At 48.9% G+C, this 18,189-nt stretch overlaps 1 protein-coding gene across 1 annotated transcript in view; it reads left to right on the top strand.

Moving 5' to 3' along the window:
• Positions 1-6,869: 6,869 nt before the first annotated feature.
• The window catches only part of Twist2 (twist family bHLH transcription factor 2), a 55,837-nt gene continuing 44,517 nt past the window's right edge, over positions 6,870-18,189 (top strand). The window contains exon 1 of the mRNA XM_041650910.1: positions 6,870-7,464. Coding sequence (XP_041506844.1) covers positions 6,947-7,429 — 483 coding nt within the window. The 5' untranslated portion in view covers positions 6,870-6,946 and the 3' untranslated portion in view covers positions 7,430-7,464. The remainder of the gene's footprint in view (positions 7,465-18,189) is intronic.

Below are 18,189 nucleotides of genomic sequence, written 5' to 3'. Positions count from 1 at the left end.
CCAACTTGTGAATTTAACATTTTCTGACGACTGTTTTGAAACATGTATAAAGTTTTAATTTAAGGTCTGCTAAAGCTCAAAATTGTCATGGAGAAGAGAGGCCATAATTTGTAATTATAAAATATAGGGGATGATAAATTCAAATGACCTTTTCAGGAACATTTATGGCCAGGCCACCTTGGAGCAGGACTTTACGAGGTTTGGGCATGTGAGGCCACCAAAGCCCCCTGCACATATTCAGAGTAGAGAGAGTCATACACTGTTCCCTCAATGCCTTCGCATCCCCAACATAGGTTCCCATTTCTGAATGAGGAGGGGGCCTTCATTGTGACTGAGTGAAACTTCTTATCCACATTAGGCTGTTCATTTGCAGGGGGCACTGAGTCCCCTGGCATTGAGTGGACTAATCCAAGGTCACCGCAGGCAAGGACAGTGGCAGAATCAGGTCTCTTGTGACTGCCTTTCTCTGTAGCCAGCACTGTAGCTGGTCCTTGTTAATTTGTTTCCTTACATACTGAAACAGCATGTAAGTTGCATGCCTTCCTGTCCCAACTAGTTTAAACCAAACCACAAAGATACTGTTGCTGTCCTGTGCAGGATGAATGTGACTTTGCTCTAATCCAAGCCAAGCTTCAGCATCCTTGTCACACCAGGAGCAATCAGTCCCTCATCCTCCATACCTCGTGCAAATACACGTGTGCATATACCTACAGAAACACACTCCCCTCCAACATACACATGTGTGTGGTCACACATATATGTACGCATAAACACGTGGGCATATGCTGTATTCTTCACCCCGACAGGTACACACAGGTGCACATGCTCTCTTTTCTCCCCCTTGCACACATGAGTGTGCACACATGCAGCCGTTCCTTGGCTGTCTTCTGCAATAGCTTGCTACTTGGCAGCTGCCTTCAAAACCAAATCGATTATGGCCATCACTTCCTTGGGACATCTCTTTGCTTCCCACTGCCACCAGCAGGAAATCTAAACTTAGTGTGTGTTTCCGTGTCAGCCTCAGGAGGCTTGCCCACCTCTTTCCATAGTTCGCAAACCTACACACATTGTCACCAGCCCAGTGTCTCTTCCTAAGGACCTCCTCACCTTCAGGACACCAACCTGACCTCCTGTCTGTGTTTCACAGAAGCAATCACAGCTGTTCACCCTGAAGTCAGTTCTCACCTTGGAGGTTCAGGCCTCTCGGTTCAGATGTGAGATCTCCACACACAGGGAAGCAGCACTGAGACATAGAGGAGAGACCAGAGATAAAGTCATTGAGTCTTCTGCATCTAGCTAAGCCTGAGCAAGCCCAAGACACTCACATAAATGAGTTAATACATTCTTACTTCACTAAGCAGATTTGAATGGGTTGCTCTTTGACTTTCTGAAACCAAGGATACCAGGCCCTGAGCTCCTGCCACAGGTACCGTCCCAGTGCAGGGGTTTAGGCATTCTTTAGCCAGTGGCATGGCTCCAGATGCAGCCCGTCTTACCCACTGGTAAGTGCAAGGAACCCGTTGGGAACTGTGCAGAAGGGGCAGAGTCAAAAGCACCATGTGACACATTATACCTAGCCATCTTCACCATAGATTTCCTGGAACTGGCCCCCAGAACGCAGTACTGGGAGAGCTGGTCTATTTATTAGTCATACCAGGGTGGACTGCTTCTGTCTGCCTCAGTGTTCAGACCCATTCTCCCACTAGAGCTGTGCAGCAGGGTGCTGCTGTGACCCCCCACCATGCTGGGGTCCTCACCCATTGAGAGCATCCTGAGAACGGGCCGTTTTCTCAGCAACTGCTCAGTGACTTCGAAGCATGCTTGGTAAGAAAGCCTGGCTACATGCTTGTCCCTGCCCTCTTATCCAGCATTCCCAGAGCAGCACCAATGGTGAGCACCAAAACTTGTGTTTGACTGACATTGCGATTCATGGATTTGATTGTATTGTATATGCTTCCATCCATGGTCATTATCCCAAGACCTTTTTATCTTGCCCTGCTCTGGCTTGTGGAACCATGTCTAGACTCTTCTCCCTTTAACATTACCAAGTAGGCTGGGAAAGATACCTGTCCTCACCTTCCCCTACAAAAAGATGCTCCAGTCTGATGTGGTAAAGTTTGGCTCCAGACCTTGACCAATGGTCCATTCCTGCAGATAGCAGAAAGGTCAATAATCTTAGGTATTCCATGGGTCAGCACCAGGATGCCCATCGATAAGAAAATACAGGATGATCCCCAGTTCCTCTAGAATCAGCATCACTACTTACGTCCTCTCAGATAATATCTGTGTCTGTTTCCTTTGTCTCTGGAAACCCTGACTCCCAAAGACATGAAACAATTACAGTTAAGGCTGCAGAGAAGCAATGCTGATCTTGTCGCTGGAAACATGAATATTGACAGTATCTTAATAGTCTTTCTTATTGTCCTGATGGAATGCCTAGCAAGAAGCAACTTAAGGAAAGAAGGGCTTCTATTGGCTTATGGGTAGGAAGGCAGAGCAGCTGGAGTGGGGGTGGTAACTGATTCCATCAGGAAGCAGAGAGAGATAAATGCCAGTGCTCGGCTCACTTTCTCCCGCGCCATAGTCTCACCCCAGCCCCTGGAATGCTGCCACCTACATTCAAGGTAGGCTGTCTCTTCAGTTCAACCTCTCGGGAAAAGGCAGGTGTTGTCAGAGGCTGGTGTTTCAGCTGATTCTAAGTTCCACAAACCAGGGCAGCATCAAATTAAGAAGAAACGGGAGAAGGATGGTAGGGAGGGCAGGGATGTTTCTAGCCTTGACAGTGGACGAAACCCCTGGTAACAGCAAACGCAGTGCTGCCGTAAGGTCACAGCACACACCCATCTGAAGGAGTTTTAAAAGCAGAATCTTTCTGACCTACAGACATGAGTTCTAGTCCTTTGAGGTGTGACTTCAGTCTCTGCTGCCACTGTCATGGGGACAGGATTGGCTCTGAGGCTTTCTTTCGGGAAGACATCAGACTCATCCCTAGGAGTCAGTCATTCACTGGGAGACTTTCTTAAGCCTGGGATCTGAGTGTGAGAAGTACATGCCTTTTCAGTTCCCCAGTCTGCTGATCAGATGCTCACATGGGGAGCGTTCGGAACTACGCAAATCCATCTAAGAAGGGCACCGACAGTGGCACAGGGTATTGTCAACAAGCCAACAGCATATGATCCCCCAAACAGTTCTAACACCCAGCAAAGCAATCTAAAGACTCCTACGGTTTACAGACAGGCCTCCAGCTTGACACAATTCTCAAATGTCCGCCCCTGGAATTGGGGTTCCCATAGATAGAGTGTCATGTTCACTGGCCCTGTGTCTGAGACAATGATTCAAAAGAAAGGTACCTGGGTTCTTTTGATGTGCAAGTCACTGTCAAGCTGCTTCCGAGAGCAATGAAAGAGCCAAGAAGGCATCTTTAACCTCTTGAGAGATGTCGCAGGGTCTGTTGCACAAATACTGGCTTCTGTCGTCTGCTTGAGCTTTGCCTCACTCAACTCAAGAGGAGGTGACAACCCACCAGCTCACCAGCATGTACACACAGGAGCCCTGCTAAATGCCTGATCTCATCTCTCATAGCTTTACTTGGGGAGCCTGCAGGAGCAGACAGGTATGCTTACTGTACCTGCGATTTGAAAAAAGGTAGCAGCCGTAGCGTTTGAACATATATTTATTACTTTCTATACAGCTTCTGAGGGATTGTAAAAAACATTTCCTGAGTATCAAGCACACATTTTATTATCCCAATAAAGCCTAGGAGCCGTCTGATAGTGTCCTAGCATTGAAGACCATCTCCAGGTGACAGTTCTTTACTGTCACTAACACCTAGCCAGCAGTCATTAAGTTCACTGTGAAAACAGGGCTCCTGGTGCAGAGAAAACTATAGAAGAAGCTTTCCAAACTTCAGGCTGTATTTTTATTTAATAAATCGAGGTTCCGTGAAACAAAGCATACATTTTTACACACATGAAAAGAAGCGTTGACATGATTTTCCACATTCGATAATGAATAAATATACCAAGAACTGCATGTGTGCCCATGAACCCTTATTGCGTGATATTTCACACATGTCTGAGTGAGCCTGGGTGGTCTGGGGGGGTATCCACACACAAACACATTTTGTTCCTGAGTTATTAATACTTTGGTTTTATTAACCTTATTAAAAACTTGGTTTGTAAAAGGAAAAAAATTCAGGCGATATCAATAGCCAGAATATTATTTCCCAATTCGGTTCCTTTTTCATTAGCGTTTCATTTTAACCAACCTGAGAGAAAGAGAGACTGAGTGTCACCTTGCCATCGCCCGGTTCACAACACTGGAGAGACCGTGGCATTGTCGATATCTCTCTCTCTCTCTCTCTCTCTCTCTCTCCCTCTCTTGTATTTTTAAGTTTCAACTAAGCAATGACTGAGAGAGAAGGGTGTTCCAAATTCCACCAGCAAGCATTTTTCTCCGACTCTATACAATTTTGATTTGTTAGAAGTGCTTAAGATAGAAAAACCCCACCCCACACTGAAGAAGAGCAAAGACCTAAGAGAGCTGCTGGCTGGGAATCCACAAAAGGCTGGCCACCGTGGCCTGGGATGAAATGCCTAGCTCCTGGGTCAGTGGTTCTCAACCTGTGGGTCAGGAGCCCTTTGGGGGTCGCATATCAGATATTTACATTACAATTCGTAACAGTAGCAAAATTACAATTACAAAGTAGCAACACAGTAAGTTTGTGAGTGGGGGTCACCACAACATGAAGGGAACCCCTATCTTTAGTGGCAGCTCTATGTTCCATGCAACGTCCCCACCCCTCATCCTCAGGCTGAACTGAGCCCTGGGCTGCTTGAGACCTGTGAGGAGGCTTCTCTCTTCCTCCTCGGCTATGACCTCCGCCTCGTGGAGGAAGGGAGGAGGGGAGAGGAGAAGACAGAGTGAGAAAGAGAAACATACAGACACAAAAGGGGGGAGGGGGCTGGGCTGGACACTGGAAGGCTTCTGTCAGGGAAAACACCCTTTGGTTTTAGGGAGTGGACAATACCACGTGGTTTATTTAAGCCAGACTTTAAAGGGGTTCCGAGCTGGGGGTGGCGTGGAAGGGGGACTCCTCACCCTGGGTGATACAGGGTGGCAAAACTGACCTAGTTTTTCTGTACTCTTTCACCGCAAGTCCCCAGAAAAGCCACCCCAGGCAGGCAGGAACCTGAGGTCTGGGGGTTCTCTTTTGCTCCTAAAATTAGCTGTAAATTTTTAAAAGAAGAAAGCAGGCTACTTTGGGGCATTGAATAAAATGTGGTCTTCCCAGAAGGCAGGACAGAAGGCACGCAGCCTGGGTCCGGCTGGGCACAGTGACTGAAGCTTTAACTAGCCTCTGAAGCCAGAGAGCCTTTAGGGAACCATCCTCTGCAGTGGGCCTGCTCGCCATGGAGCATTGTTCCCGGTGCTGCTGGTGGCTGGCGCTGGATGTCCCCAAGAGCAGGGAACCAGGTCTTTGGTGAGAGGGCAAGAGGTGTCATACACAGCCCTTCCAGCTTCCCAAGACAGTGGTCTCAGCCCGCGGGCCCCACCTCGTGGCCCGCCCGCCTGCCCCACAGGAGCTGCTGAAGCTGAGGAGTCGCTGGCCCCAGGTTCAACTTCAATAAGACCTAACCAGCCCTTGATCACAGGGCTCCTCTGACAGCCATGCTCAAGCCCGGCCTAGTTGAGCCCGGGTCACCTGGGAATAGGTTCAAAGGCAAGGAAGCTGTAAACCACCTCCAGGCCCCAGCTAGAGCGGCCTGGCGAACAAAGAGACCCCAAGCACTTCAAACGCGCTGGCGCTGAGCGTCCAGATGGCAAAAAGGCCGTGGTCGGTGATGTCTGTTCACCAAGGCCTGGCCCAATGTTCTGCATCCCTGAGCCCCCCTGCCGAAGCTACCCACCAGTGCCCAGAGCAGGGGACTTCAGGAAGGGCCTGCCTTTCCCTATTCTCCGAGTTCTGGGTTCACCACCCGCTCGCAAACGAAGCAGAGTGCAGAGACTGAGGCTGAGCCCTAAACCCGGACCCAGCACTCGGGGCAGGGCCAGGCAGGCGGGCGTGGCAGGCACCCGGCGCTCCCGCAGAGGCTCGCTGTGGTACTTAGGCTTAAGGCATTTAGAGGTAGGTTCTGAAAAGGTGTCCAAACCGAAGTTCAGCCAGAAGGTCGAAATTAAAAAGGGTCCCCCAACTCTTCATTCTGGCCCGAGACGGGCGGCGTCTCTATGGATCCTAGAGGCGAGACTGTGGAGGTGGATATCTCTGCCGACACGCGAGTGTCTGCCCTGCGGGGTCATGGCTCTCTGCTTGCCTGCACAGCTCCACTCACTGCGGGCAGGATCGCGTTGCTGACGGTGAGGTCTCAGTGCGCGCCCCAAGTGTCTCCCAGCTGCGTCCTTGGTCCACGGGGCACATCTGTGCTTGGACTCGCCTCCTCCACCTCTCGTGGAGATCCTGAACCCGGGAAGGGTACAAATCTGCTCCACGAGGCTCAGACAAAGCCAGGGTCGGTTGAGTCTAGGATCAGTACCGCTGATTAGCGGCCCACGGCTTAGGTAGCAGCGCAGACTGCACGCACGGACCCGGCCTCCGAGATGCCGGCCATAGTTAGGGCCGAAAAAGAGGAGACAAAACTGAAAGTGCCGCCCCCCCTCTTTGGGGGGGGGGGCGGCCGGCGAACGCCCCAGAACTTGTCCTGCCCCTGGCCACCGTGGCCAATCAGCGCGCCGCCCTCGTTCCTGACAGCTATTTAGCAACCCAGCCGGGATAGAGTTTCCAAAAAAGTTAGAATAACTTCCTCTCCCGGAGACCTCGGTTTTGCACGAGCCGGCCTCGAAATTAGAGACTTTGCAGGCGACCCAGGAGCCTGTGCTCCGCGGTCGCGGGCTTGGCGAGTGGCGTGCGCTCGGCGCCCCCCAGCCCCACGCGCGCCGGGCGGGCGCCATGGAGGAGGGATCCAGCTCGCCTGTGTCCCCCGTGGACAGTCTGGGCACCAGCGAGGAAGAGCTGGAGCGGCAGCCCAAGCGCTTCGGCCGGAAGCGGCGCTACAGCAAGAAGTCAAGCGAAGATGGCAGCCCGACCCCAGGCAAGCGCGGCAAGAAGGGCAGTCCGAGCGCGCAGTCCTTCGAGGAGTTGCAGAGCCAGCGCATCCTGGCCAACGTGCGCGAACGTCAGCGCACCCAGTCGCTCAACGAGGCCTTCGCCGCGCTGCGCAAGATCATCCCCACGCTCCCCTCTGACAAGCTCAGCAAGATCCAGACGCTCAAGCTGGCCGCCAGGTACATAGACTTCCTCTACCAGGTTCTGCAGAGCGACGAGATGGACAATAAGATGACCAGCTGCAGCTACGTGGCTCACGAGCGTCTCAGCTACGCCTTCTCCGTGTGGCGCATGGAGGGAGCGTGGTCCATGTCCGCCTCCCACTAGCGCCGCGCCACCCACCTCCGGACCCGCACGCCAGGGTAGGTGCTGCGTGTGATGGGCACCCACTACGCACGGGATGGTGGGCGGGCGGGCCAGAGCATCCTTCATCGTGGAGATCCCTCAGGCCACCGCACGGGAAGGGTTGAGTTTCTCCACCCTGCAAGGATTGGTGGGAGATGGGAAAATTCCTCTGTCCCGGAGGCACGTCCGAGGCCTTTTGCCAGGGGCATCAGTTCGGAACCCTCGGGCTAGCGGCTCCCAAGCAGGGTCCTAATACACTTCTTGGGCAAATGGTCACACTTCCCATTTTTGTTGGTTGGGTGTCTATGGGTGACCCCGTGGGGAGCAGCTGTCAAAACGTCTTCTTCAGGCCAGCAAAGGCCGGGAGATGCTATGCCTTCTGGGTTGTGGCCCACTTGTTGCTTCGCGCGCATTCTGCGGCGCCACAGAGTCCACGCGTGGTGCAGGCAACCAGCTCTTTCTGACTGTAGTTCCGGCCCTCGCCTCGGAATGTAGAGCGTTCGAGCCCTATTTAGCCCGCCCATTAGGTACAATGATGTCGCCACAGAGTTTACCTGAGAAGGCAGGGAAGTTTCTGTCCTGCGCTGGGGCTCCAGGGTCACAGCCATGAGAAGCAAATTGCTGGGCTAGGAGCGCAGGAGACCCCAAGCACTCAGGCCTGGGTTTGTACAGCGACATGGAGTCGCAGGATGCAGGCAGGCAGGTGAATCTTATCTAGAGTTGGGCGCCTAGCCTACCAGTCTTAAAGACATAGAGGGGTCTTCCCGCGCTGCAGTAAGCAACCGCAAGGGATCCAGCGGGGTAACAGGTCTGAGCGTGGTGTGGTGGTGGAGGTGAAGAAGCAATGAGCGCTAGGCCCTGCCTGGGGAGAAAGGCACTGGACACCGCAGAGCCCTGGAAGGTGTGTTGCTCTCTGGAAGAGCATTTAGGACAGGACGTCCTGCGCCAGCTGCTTAGCAGACTCTCTAGGCAATCCCAAAGGCAATGTCTTCCAGGCAAGGCTGAGGGGCTCCTCTCTCTGGAGGCCTTGCTGCGATCTTTTGTGGGAGAGAGGTGTAAAAAATTATTCCTTCTTAATTTCCCTTCGATTTTCCCCCACACATCTTGTAATATTTCTTTTAAATGAAAGTCTCCACTTCACACAGAAGAAATTTAGATGAATCACGATCAGCATGGCCACCCATTGTCCTAAACATCTATTTCTATTTTTATCATTTTATAATATCTTGGAAGTTGCTGTTCTGGCTACAAAAGTTGGTCTCATACAATGGGTTTCCTTCCTTCCTTCTTTCCTTCTTTTCTTCCATCCTTTATTCTTATCACCAAAAATTGTTTTGATGAAATAACCCCCCGGAATCATGACCATTTTATAGTCCTTAAGAAGCGCTTTTAACCGAGTCACTTGTGGGAATCTTCCCCTGTGTCTGTCAAAAGCAGATGGGAATTGTCTCAGTCACGTATTTCTCTAAGAAAGCAAGTTTGGGTTGGCCAAGTATGCGAAGCTACGGAGGGATAATACATTAATTCTGGTTTTTGCTGCCTAAATTATGAGCGTCCATTAGTTAACTTCCACTCACGCTTCATCCCGCCGTGATTCACAGCACGCCTGAGGAAGCAGGAGCAGATGAAATACGCCATCTTTTTTATACACACACACACCACATTTGTTTAAGGAGAATGTCAACAGTATTATTGCTAAGATAGCCCTTCGGAAAATTATTGAAAGTCAACACCGGGAGATAGATATTACCCTGATACAAGAATTTATTGGAGACACTGAAAATTCAGTTTAAGATAATTCCTCTCTTCAAAAGCTTTGACCTAATCACACACTGCAATCAAATATGCTTTAAAACCCAAAATGCAGTATCTGTAATAAACAAATGAAAAATGTTAAGAGCTTATTTGGACAAAAAGGCATTAAACTATCAGATAACACATTGAGCTGGAAAGCAAGATACAGGCATGTTTACTTTTATATAATCGAAGACAACGACTAGCCAGGTAAGCTGGTGTCTGAACTCACAGAGGGCTCTTTCCAAATGCATCCACGTTTGATACACTGATGCTGGACCTGCCTTGGTCTAATTTATTACCCGTTGTTAAGGAATACCTTTGTGTTCTTGCTGTTAACCCATTCCTCTTAAGGAGCATAAATACATTACTTTAGTCTCATGGAAATGTTGCTAATTGCAATTAGTTATTTCTTTGTAACATTTCCAAGAAACATTCATTGTCTGCCTGGGGGCAGAGTGTCTCTAGACATTTCGGTAAAGTGTATATACTTTTAATGTTTATTGTGACATATTTCCCTTAACAACACAAAGCCTAAATTGTCCTTGACCATGGAGAGAAACATGGCCCAGTCCATGAAGCCCAGCTTATACTAAAGTTTATTTTGTCTTTCCTTGGCTGGGTGTTCAAAATAGGTGCCAGGAGTCTTTCCAGGCAGAGGGACTTGACTAACTGAAAGAAGTCTCCCAAGAGGCCCCAGAGTGTTTGTGAGATGCTGTAGACCCCTGAGCAGGGTCACTATCACCTGGCCTGGGACAGGGAAATGCAGCCATGTCTCGGCCATAATTTATTCTACGGTCTTCATCATGATTGTCTCCTATTCTGTCAACTCTGTATGGGTTTTCTTCTTCCACCACTGCACTTTCTTCCTTCTTTCCTTGCTTCCTTTCTTCCTTTTTTTCTTTTCTTCCCAAGCAAGGTTTGCTCCTATGGACAACATGTGTGTCCCCCAACACCTTTCAACCCTTGTCAGCTTCTCCTGAGCTCTGGAGGCTTGCTTTGCGGAGATGTTTGCTGCATCCGGGAAGCTAGTTAGTCTCCAAAGAAAACTCTTCCTGGAGAGGATCAGAAATGCAGAATTGCTGCAGGGCTTTTGTTTGTGGAGTAGACCAGACCAAACAGCTGAGTTACCTGAAATACCAGTGTGACTGTCTTAAGGAATTCCCTACCGTGAGAGTTGCTGGGAGGAGCTGAACTTCTTAAAGAGCAACAGCATTTCCCTGCCTTCCATCTGGATGGCGTGGGGACTGGAAGAGTGGCATTCTGAGGTCCTTTGAAAATATTGTCCTTCAGGGCGATTGTCTGAAAATGCCTCCCTTTCAAACAGGTTGTAAGCCTGGAAGCATTGCGTCTTTCCCGAGTAGAAGAGGCACAGATGCGGGGCTAATTTTGCCTGGCAAAGACATCATGAGGTCCACTCTTTGTATGCAGGGCACTATAACTCATAGCTGGATTTTAAATCTGGACTTTTAAAAAACTGATATTTTAATAAGCCAAGTTTAAAGGATGCACTCTGTGGCAGGTTTTCGGCTTAGTATCAGCATCCATCTAGTCTCCCTGGTGTCTTTAAGAGCCCAGTGAGTGGGGCAGGAGTGCGGGAGTGTGTTTGTTTCTTTTCTTGGGGAAGCAGAAGCGTGCTCCAGAAAGCAGAGCGAACACAAAGCTCTCCCCCAGCTGTGAGTTCATGAAGTAGGCTATAAAATTCAAAGAGATGGATAAATTACTGTAGCCAAGAAACGGAGAGGTGACTACAGAAGGAACAAGAAGGAAGGGACACATGCGTGGCTGTTTTTAAAAGTCAAGATGAGGCTCAGAAGTCAGACACTGCTTCAGAAGATATTGGGCATGGTCCCCTGAGCCCACACATGTCATAAAACTGCAGGGCACTGAACAAACACACACCATGCACACACAGGAATAAAATGATAACACCTGAAGGTCTAGGGGCTACAAAGTTTAGACTTTGAGAAGACGCCATCCTCAGGAGAAATGAGTAAAAGCACAGAACCTCCTGAAAAATTAAAGTCATCACAAAGTTAAAACATTTTAAAGTATTTATTGGCATATAATCATTTTCCATACACTGGGTTTCATGAAGACACTTTCTTTCAAGTATATCACATCTTTGGTTATATTCATTCCCTGTACCCTCCCACTTCTCCCAATTCCCCTTCCCAGTAAAAAAAATTAACCATATTCTATAAAAATTAATCTCTGGGCCGGGCAGTGGTGGCGCACGCCTTTTATCCCAGCATGTGGGAGGCAGAGGCAGGCGGATCTTTATGAATTCGAGGCCAACCTGATCTACAAGAGCTAGTTCCAGGAAAGGCTCCAAAGTTACAGAGAAACCCTGTTTCGAAAAACCAAAATAATAATAATAATAATAATAATAATAATCTCTGAATTTAAATGATCCAGTTTCATAAGGAATTATTACTATGTTTACTAAGTAATAAACTAAAAATCTATACAAACATACATTTTCCTTATTTGTGTTATTGGACTTCTGTATAGAACTTGAGGTCTTGATATAGTTTCAGTATGTAATTAATTCGAAGTTTCCAAGCAAAGAGTAGCATTCCAGAAACATCAATTCCAGCAGGAGCTGACTTCCAGACTAGTAGAGAAAGCACTTTGCAAATAGATTTGTGGACAATGTTGTCTGAAAGGGAAATGTGTCTACTTTTGAGGATGCTAAGATCCTATTGGCTCAACATTATATTCATCAAAGTCACGTAAAATTCTTAAGGCTATCAGCTGTGCAGTGGTGGTGTACTCTTTTAATCCCAGCACACGGGAGGCAGAGGCAGGCGGATGGATCTCTGTGAGTTCAAGATCAGCCTGGTCTACAGAGCAAGTTCCAGGACAGGTTCCAAAGCTATAGAGAAACCCTGTCTTGAAAGACAACAAACAAACAAAATGTTTAAAGATAATTTAGAGGGATTCACCAAATAATGTAAAGATTGAAGTTGCAGAGTTTGTGTGAGAGAGAGAGAAAGGAGAGAGAGAGAGAGAGAGAGAGAGAGAGAGAGAGAGAGAGGGAGAGGGAGACAGACAGAAACAGAGACACAGGATGAGATTTCAAATCATGAACCTTGTCTTGAGAACACATTCATGTTTCCATTCTGTAGCAAGCCTTCCGATGTGGTCTAGCTATGTTTAACTTGCCTTAATTTGTGTTTATTTGGATGAGAATGTGATGTTAGGGCTGTAATTTTCATGCTGGTGTAAACTGAGGCACAGTGGAACCCCTCCTCCCCAGTCCTCCTGCCCCCCACCAATTACCAATGGTTGTCACATCAAAGGGAACCTTGGGTCAGAAGCTGAAGGGGTTAGCATGTGACTTTCCTCCAACACGCAGGAAAGCTTTGGTGCTCCTGGGAAGCTGTCGTGTGAACAGTGTTGGAGCAGTGTGGAAGGTTTTGTTATCATTCCCTAAGTCTTGTTCTGAATCTTGCCAAGTCCTGTGATTATGAGTGAGACAGAGCAGGGCTGAGAACCCCAGATTCTGGGTCTATGGAGCCTTTCAGGGCTCAGCCCCTTCCCTGATGCTTGCCTTCATCATGTGACCAAGGGAAGATGGGACAACCCAGTCTCTGCCTCTTTAGAACTGTGACTTCATTTCTGGGATCTCAGGAGAAGCATCTTTGACCTAGTTGAGCCCTTGAATTCTGTGGTTCAGTTTTCTGCCGCTTTCATGAAGTACGGTGTGGAACTCTGAGCTCGAGATCAGGCCGCAGGTTCTAAACCTGCCTGTCTAGCTCACATCCTACCTAAAGAGCATGTCCATCAAAGGCACATTTCGGGGAAACATCTTCTGGAGTTCAAGTGTTTCCGGCTTATCTGGGGTGTGACTGGGAAGGGCTGGATTTGAAGGAAACCTCGACTCTCAGTAACCATCTTCCTGGCTCAGAAAGAAGGCAGGCCCACATGCTTTCTGTGTGCCGTTTCCCTGCTGTCCCACAGGCAAGCGCCACCCTCTTTTCTTTTCTTTTCTTTTCTTTTTTTTTCTTTTCGTTTCTTTTCTTTTCTTTTCTTATGTCTCTTTTTGTATAATTTTATTCTTACTTTATGCATGTGGGTTATTTGCTTACATGTCTGTGTACCACGTGTGTGCCTGCTGCCTTTGGAGGCCAAAAGAGGGCATCATATCCCCTGGGACTGGAGTTACATATGGTTATGAGCCACCATGTAGGTGCTGAGATTCAAACCCGGATCCTCTGGAAGAGCAGCCAGCACTCTTGACTCCTGAACCTTCAGTCTAGCACCCGTGTACCCAGCCTTGCTGTGAGCCCTATTCAGAAGGTCCCAGAAAGTCTTGTTTGCTTGGACAGCAAGAAGGGGCTGCCTTGTAAAATAAACAGACTCCAGAAAAGAAGCATAGCCCGCATCTGATAAGCTGGTGCTTTGCTGTCCCGTGGGTGCCTTTGTGTGCTCCGCTCAGAGCTAGCTCTCCTTGAGTGGAAATGCTCCCAGCCAGCGTTTTCTTTCTGCCCCAACTAGAGACGAAGACTCCGGTCATCCCTCTGAGGTCTCTAAGTGGACTGGTTTAGCTGGGTGTGCCGAGAGATCAGTAGTCAACAGCCAGTTACCTACCCTAGAAGATAAGAGTGTCAATGGTCTTTCTCAGACTCACACCCCAGGGGTTAAGAGGGGTGACCCCAGTGAATCAGGCCAGGTCACTGGCAGGCCTGGCAAACTCGACACTGACTGGGGTGCTTTCTGGAAACTTGTGCAAACTTTTAATCTTATTCTGAAAGAGCTTGCTTCTCTTGATAAATAAAAGTGCTGTTACTATTTCTGTGAAAAAATGTCTAGATGTCTGCAAAGTGGGAGAGATAGGAGGAGGGGAAGGCTTTTTTTTTTTTTTTTTTTTTTTTTTTTTTTTAAAGATTGAGCATCAGCATGACTCTGTTGATATGCTTGGGGTTGATATGTGAACTGCATCTTCACTGGGGATTGCTTTTCCTGAAATCAGTTGGTTTTGAATCACAGACTGCGTGTACACTGGCTTCTAACTATGACAATCCATTAGTGCAGGCCCAGCCACCAGGGTTCTCCTCTTCAAGAGCATCTGCTTCTGCTGCTACCTGTAGGTGGGGGCCTTCTAATGAAGGATCTGGCTACTGAGTCTTTCTGCCTGGCGAGCATCCTTCCTTCTGGAAATTCTGTCCTTCTTCCTCTGACCCAGGGCCCTGGATGACTCTTAGTTAAGATGTCGACTTCGTAAAAATGTTTTACTGAGGTCCAAGTGAGGGTCCCCATCTAAAGGCAGTAGAGGAATACGCAAAGCCTGGTCTTAGGTCCCCCGGAGTGACAAGGCCACACCGGAGTGGCAAACATGCCCTCTGTAAGGGTCCTGTCATTCCAGAGTCCTGGGAGTTCATGTAGTGTGGACTGCTCTCCCAGACCCCAAGACCCACATGCGTGCTTGGAGGCCCCTCTCTTTAACCGGCGACTGCTCTTGCTTTCGAGAATGTTTTTCTAATTAGTAGAACAAAATACCCTCAATCAGATATCTATATTCGTATCCAAGAGACTTTTCTCTTCCAAAACTTGCTTTACCTAACCCCAAACTGCACAGGGGACCAGAATGTCCCTACCTGCGGTGTGGCAGAACAGCTAACTCCCTCAAGTGCAGCTGAGTTATGGAGTTGATCTTTCCTGGGCCGCCAAGGGCACAGCCGTGTCACGTTCACAAGCTAGACTGTAAAGGTAGTGTGGACTTTGAGGGGGGCGGGGTGTTTCTCCAGTCGCCAAATCACTGGTGATTTCAGAACTCCACTCTGAGCCTTCTCCTCAGTATCGTCTAAAGAGCCAGGGGCGTCAGAGTCCTCCTGCTCACCTCTCTGCTCGTCTCAGATACTGGTCTTAGGTCGCAGCCTCTCTCTGTGTATCACACTCCAAAGGTGGGCAGTGCTGTGTGATTTTAGTACGGAACAACTTCCCTTCAGCCTGGCCCCAGGGAACTTTGTACAGGTTCGTGGGCCGTTTATGATTTGTAGTAGGAAGAAGCCCCCTTTCCCAAGAAGAACAAAGTCGTGAAGGAAACTGAGATATAAGCGGGGGGGGGGGGGGCGCTCAGAGTGCAGTGAGATGGGGGTTCAATGGGGAATTGGGGGTTCTAGGAAGAAGGCAGAAGACTTTAGGGTGTGCAGACTCTCCCTGCCCACAGTGTCTCATCCTCTCAGCCCAGAACTCCTCAGAGTAGCCGCTCTCAATTTGTGGGTCATGACCCCTTGGTGAGGGGACGCACGACCCTTTTACAGGGGTCCCATATCAGGTATCCTGCATATCAGATATTTATATTATGACTCATGACGGTATCAAAATTACTTTGAGTGAAGTTGTGAAGTAGCAACGAAAATCATTTTACAGGCCGGGGTCACCACAGCGTGAGGAACTGTGTTAAAGGTTGAACTGTATTAGGAAGGTTGAGAACCACTGAGATTGAGGAGACAGAAGTCTATCAGAACAAGCCTGCCCCACCTGCCTGTCCAGAACAATAGCAGTACAACGTCTCAGCAGTCCTGTGGGCACAGGCTGGTCCAGGCTAGACCACTACACAGGGTCCAGAGCCTTGGCCTACTGTTGGCTCCCAGGGAAAACTACAGCAGTCATTCTGTTTCTGAGGCCGCTACCAGAACCAAAGACCTCGAGATGCCAGAGAAGGCTGAGGTCCTCAGAACAGGAGATAGGATCCTGGGAAGAAGGCTTAAGTGGCCAGGGGCCTGAAAAGACCCTTTGTAGACAATGGAGGCAGTGAGAGGAAGCCCCCGAGGGCAGTGTACAAAGAGCTGCCCTGCTCCCCTGGCGTCATCTCTAGGGCCTCGAAGCCTTGCGCAGACCCTGTCCCTCTCTGAGTGTGAACCCAGCCGTCAGCCTCCACAGAGCTAAAGAGAGGAAGCGGGAAGTAGTTATTCAGTTTACTGTTCTCTCCCGGATTTAATAACCGTAGGTACAGTTCCACGGTCGCCGATGCTTTTGAGAGCGACTTGTAGAGGAGACCCTGCCAGGTGCCGCCGAGACACGGAGAAAGCGGACCCAGACCACCCGGTAGAGCAGGATGGCAGAAGGTGCCACGCAGAGGCTTTCCTAAAGTCGTCTCCTGGTCGAGTGGCCTGCGTTGCGCAGCTCTCAGTATTTACAGCGCGCATTGTTCAATGCCAATTATGTAGTTTCACTTTTTCTGCCCAGAGAGAGGGAAAGGGCAAGCGAAGACAAAGCAGATCTCCCCGAGTGTCTGTCCCTGGGTACCGCCTGGGCCCCTCCTGCATGGTGCCTGCCGAGTGCGGCCTCCGGGAATGAATGCTTGCGGCTGTGTGTGAGCGGCGTGACTCCACACAATGGATTTTGCAATTAATTTAGGTCACTGTTTCCAGAATAAATCACATGTGATTCTTTCCCTTCAGAAACTTCTGACGTGGTATTTTTCTAATTTGGGAGCTTTTAATTAGACAGAAACCAAAGTCTGTTCCCTTTGTAGGAAGCAGGCTGGTTCCCCGGGGGCCTTCTCAGGCAAAACCGTCTGCCTTATATCTATCTGATGGATCGAGAATGAGACAACCGAAGTTAGGCATGGAGTAAGGGATCCTTTTCTGCTCCTAGGTGTGCAGTTTTCTGAGGTGTCTCTGTGTATGTAGGAGGGCTTTCTGGGTCTCAGTTTCTCCATTTGTAAAATGGTGGGAGTTTTTGATAGCCCTCCAACTACCAAAAACTCTTAAGTACCAATCTCGTTCAGCAGCTCCATCATGGATACATGACGTGGAGCCTTGAAAACAGGTGTGCCCACGGAAGCCTGTGCATGCGTAGAGATGTTCACCACAGCTGGAAGGCAGAAACAGCACCCGTGTCTATCAGCTCAGGAGGGGATGCATAATAGGACTTCCTCCTAGACACAGGAAGAAGGCCAGACTGCTAGGGTTCACCTTGAAAAAATGCGAAGCTCAAGAGATGAATTGAAAAAGGCCACATCTTGTGCAATTCTGTTTACACGAAGTGTGTATAAAGGCGGAAAACTGATTGGAGGTGGTCAGAGGCTGGTGGCAGGGAAGTGAGGTGACGACGGCTCACAGGTGTGAGATTTCTGCATGAAGTGAGGAAAATGTTCTGGAGTGTTCTAGTGATGGTATTTCCACAACAGGGATGCATTTGACCCTATAGTTATAGAATATTTAAAAATGTTTCAAATCACAGATTTTATATTCTGTGTATTTCTCTTTTGCCACCCCCACCAACTCCTATGTCAGAAATGCTGGTAGCATACTCTCCTTTGCCTCTGATTGAAGAAAGATGTCTGCTCACAGCTCTCCCAGCCTGACTGACTTCCTGAACTCCAAGGGCTGGGGTAGAGTAGAGCACCCGCTGACAAGGGTAGGGAACATTTTGTATGTTGTTAATGAGGTGGCTGAAGGTGGCCTCACCCACCTTAGTGACAGGACAGACCCACATGGACTAGTCTGTCCACCTAAAACGAAGACCACTTCAGACTGGTGTATAGATAGAGACCCTCTAAGCCTTGGTGCCAACAGCAAGAACAGAAGATCCCTACCCATCCTCTGTGTAGATGCTGTCCCCAGAAGGGAGGGACACCAGGAAAGAGGCATCATGTCATCCAAGGCAATTAGGTTTTCATTCCTTTGCACCTTTCTTTTTTTTTCTTTCCTTCAAGACTGGTTAATTCTGCTGTGTTCCAACTGTGTCCTTGAGACATCGTCACAGCCACCCAGCCAGCCAAGAGGAACGGACAGGAGGGCTCTGCACTTTTGTAGACAGGGTTAAATTCTTTAAAAAAAATATTATATTTACTATTTATTTATCTACTTCTAATTTATCCATCCTTTCATCCATCCACCAATCCTTCCATTCATCCACCCATGAAGTAATAAGGGCAGCGGGGCTGCGTTCTCAGCACCCCCGGCCGCCTGCCCGGCTAGCTTATGCCCAAA

The sequence above is a fragment of the Microtus oregoni genome, unplaced genomic scaffold (assembly GCF_018167655.1).
Source record: "Microtus oregoni isolate MIOR12 unplaced genomic scaffold, Mior012 000004F_ref0000308, whole genome shotgun sequence".
NCBI classification, from domain to species: Eukaryota; Metazoa; Chordata; class Mammalia; order Rodentia; family Cricetidae; genus Microtus; species Microtus oregoni.
The sequence above is the reverse complement of the archived record's forward strand: the minus strand, read 5'-3'. Positions and strand labels throughout refer to the sequence as shown.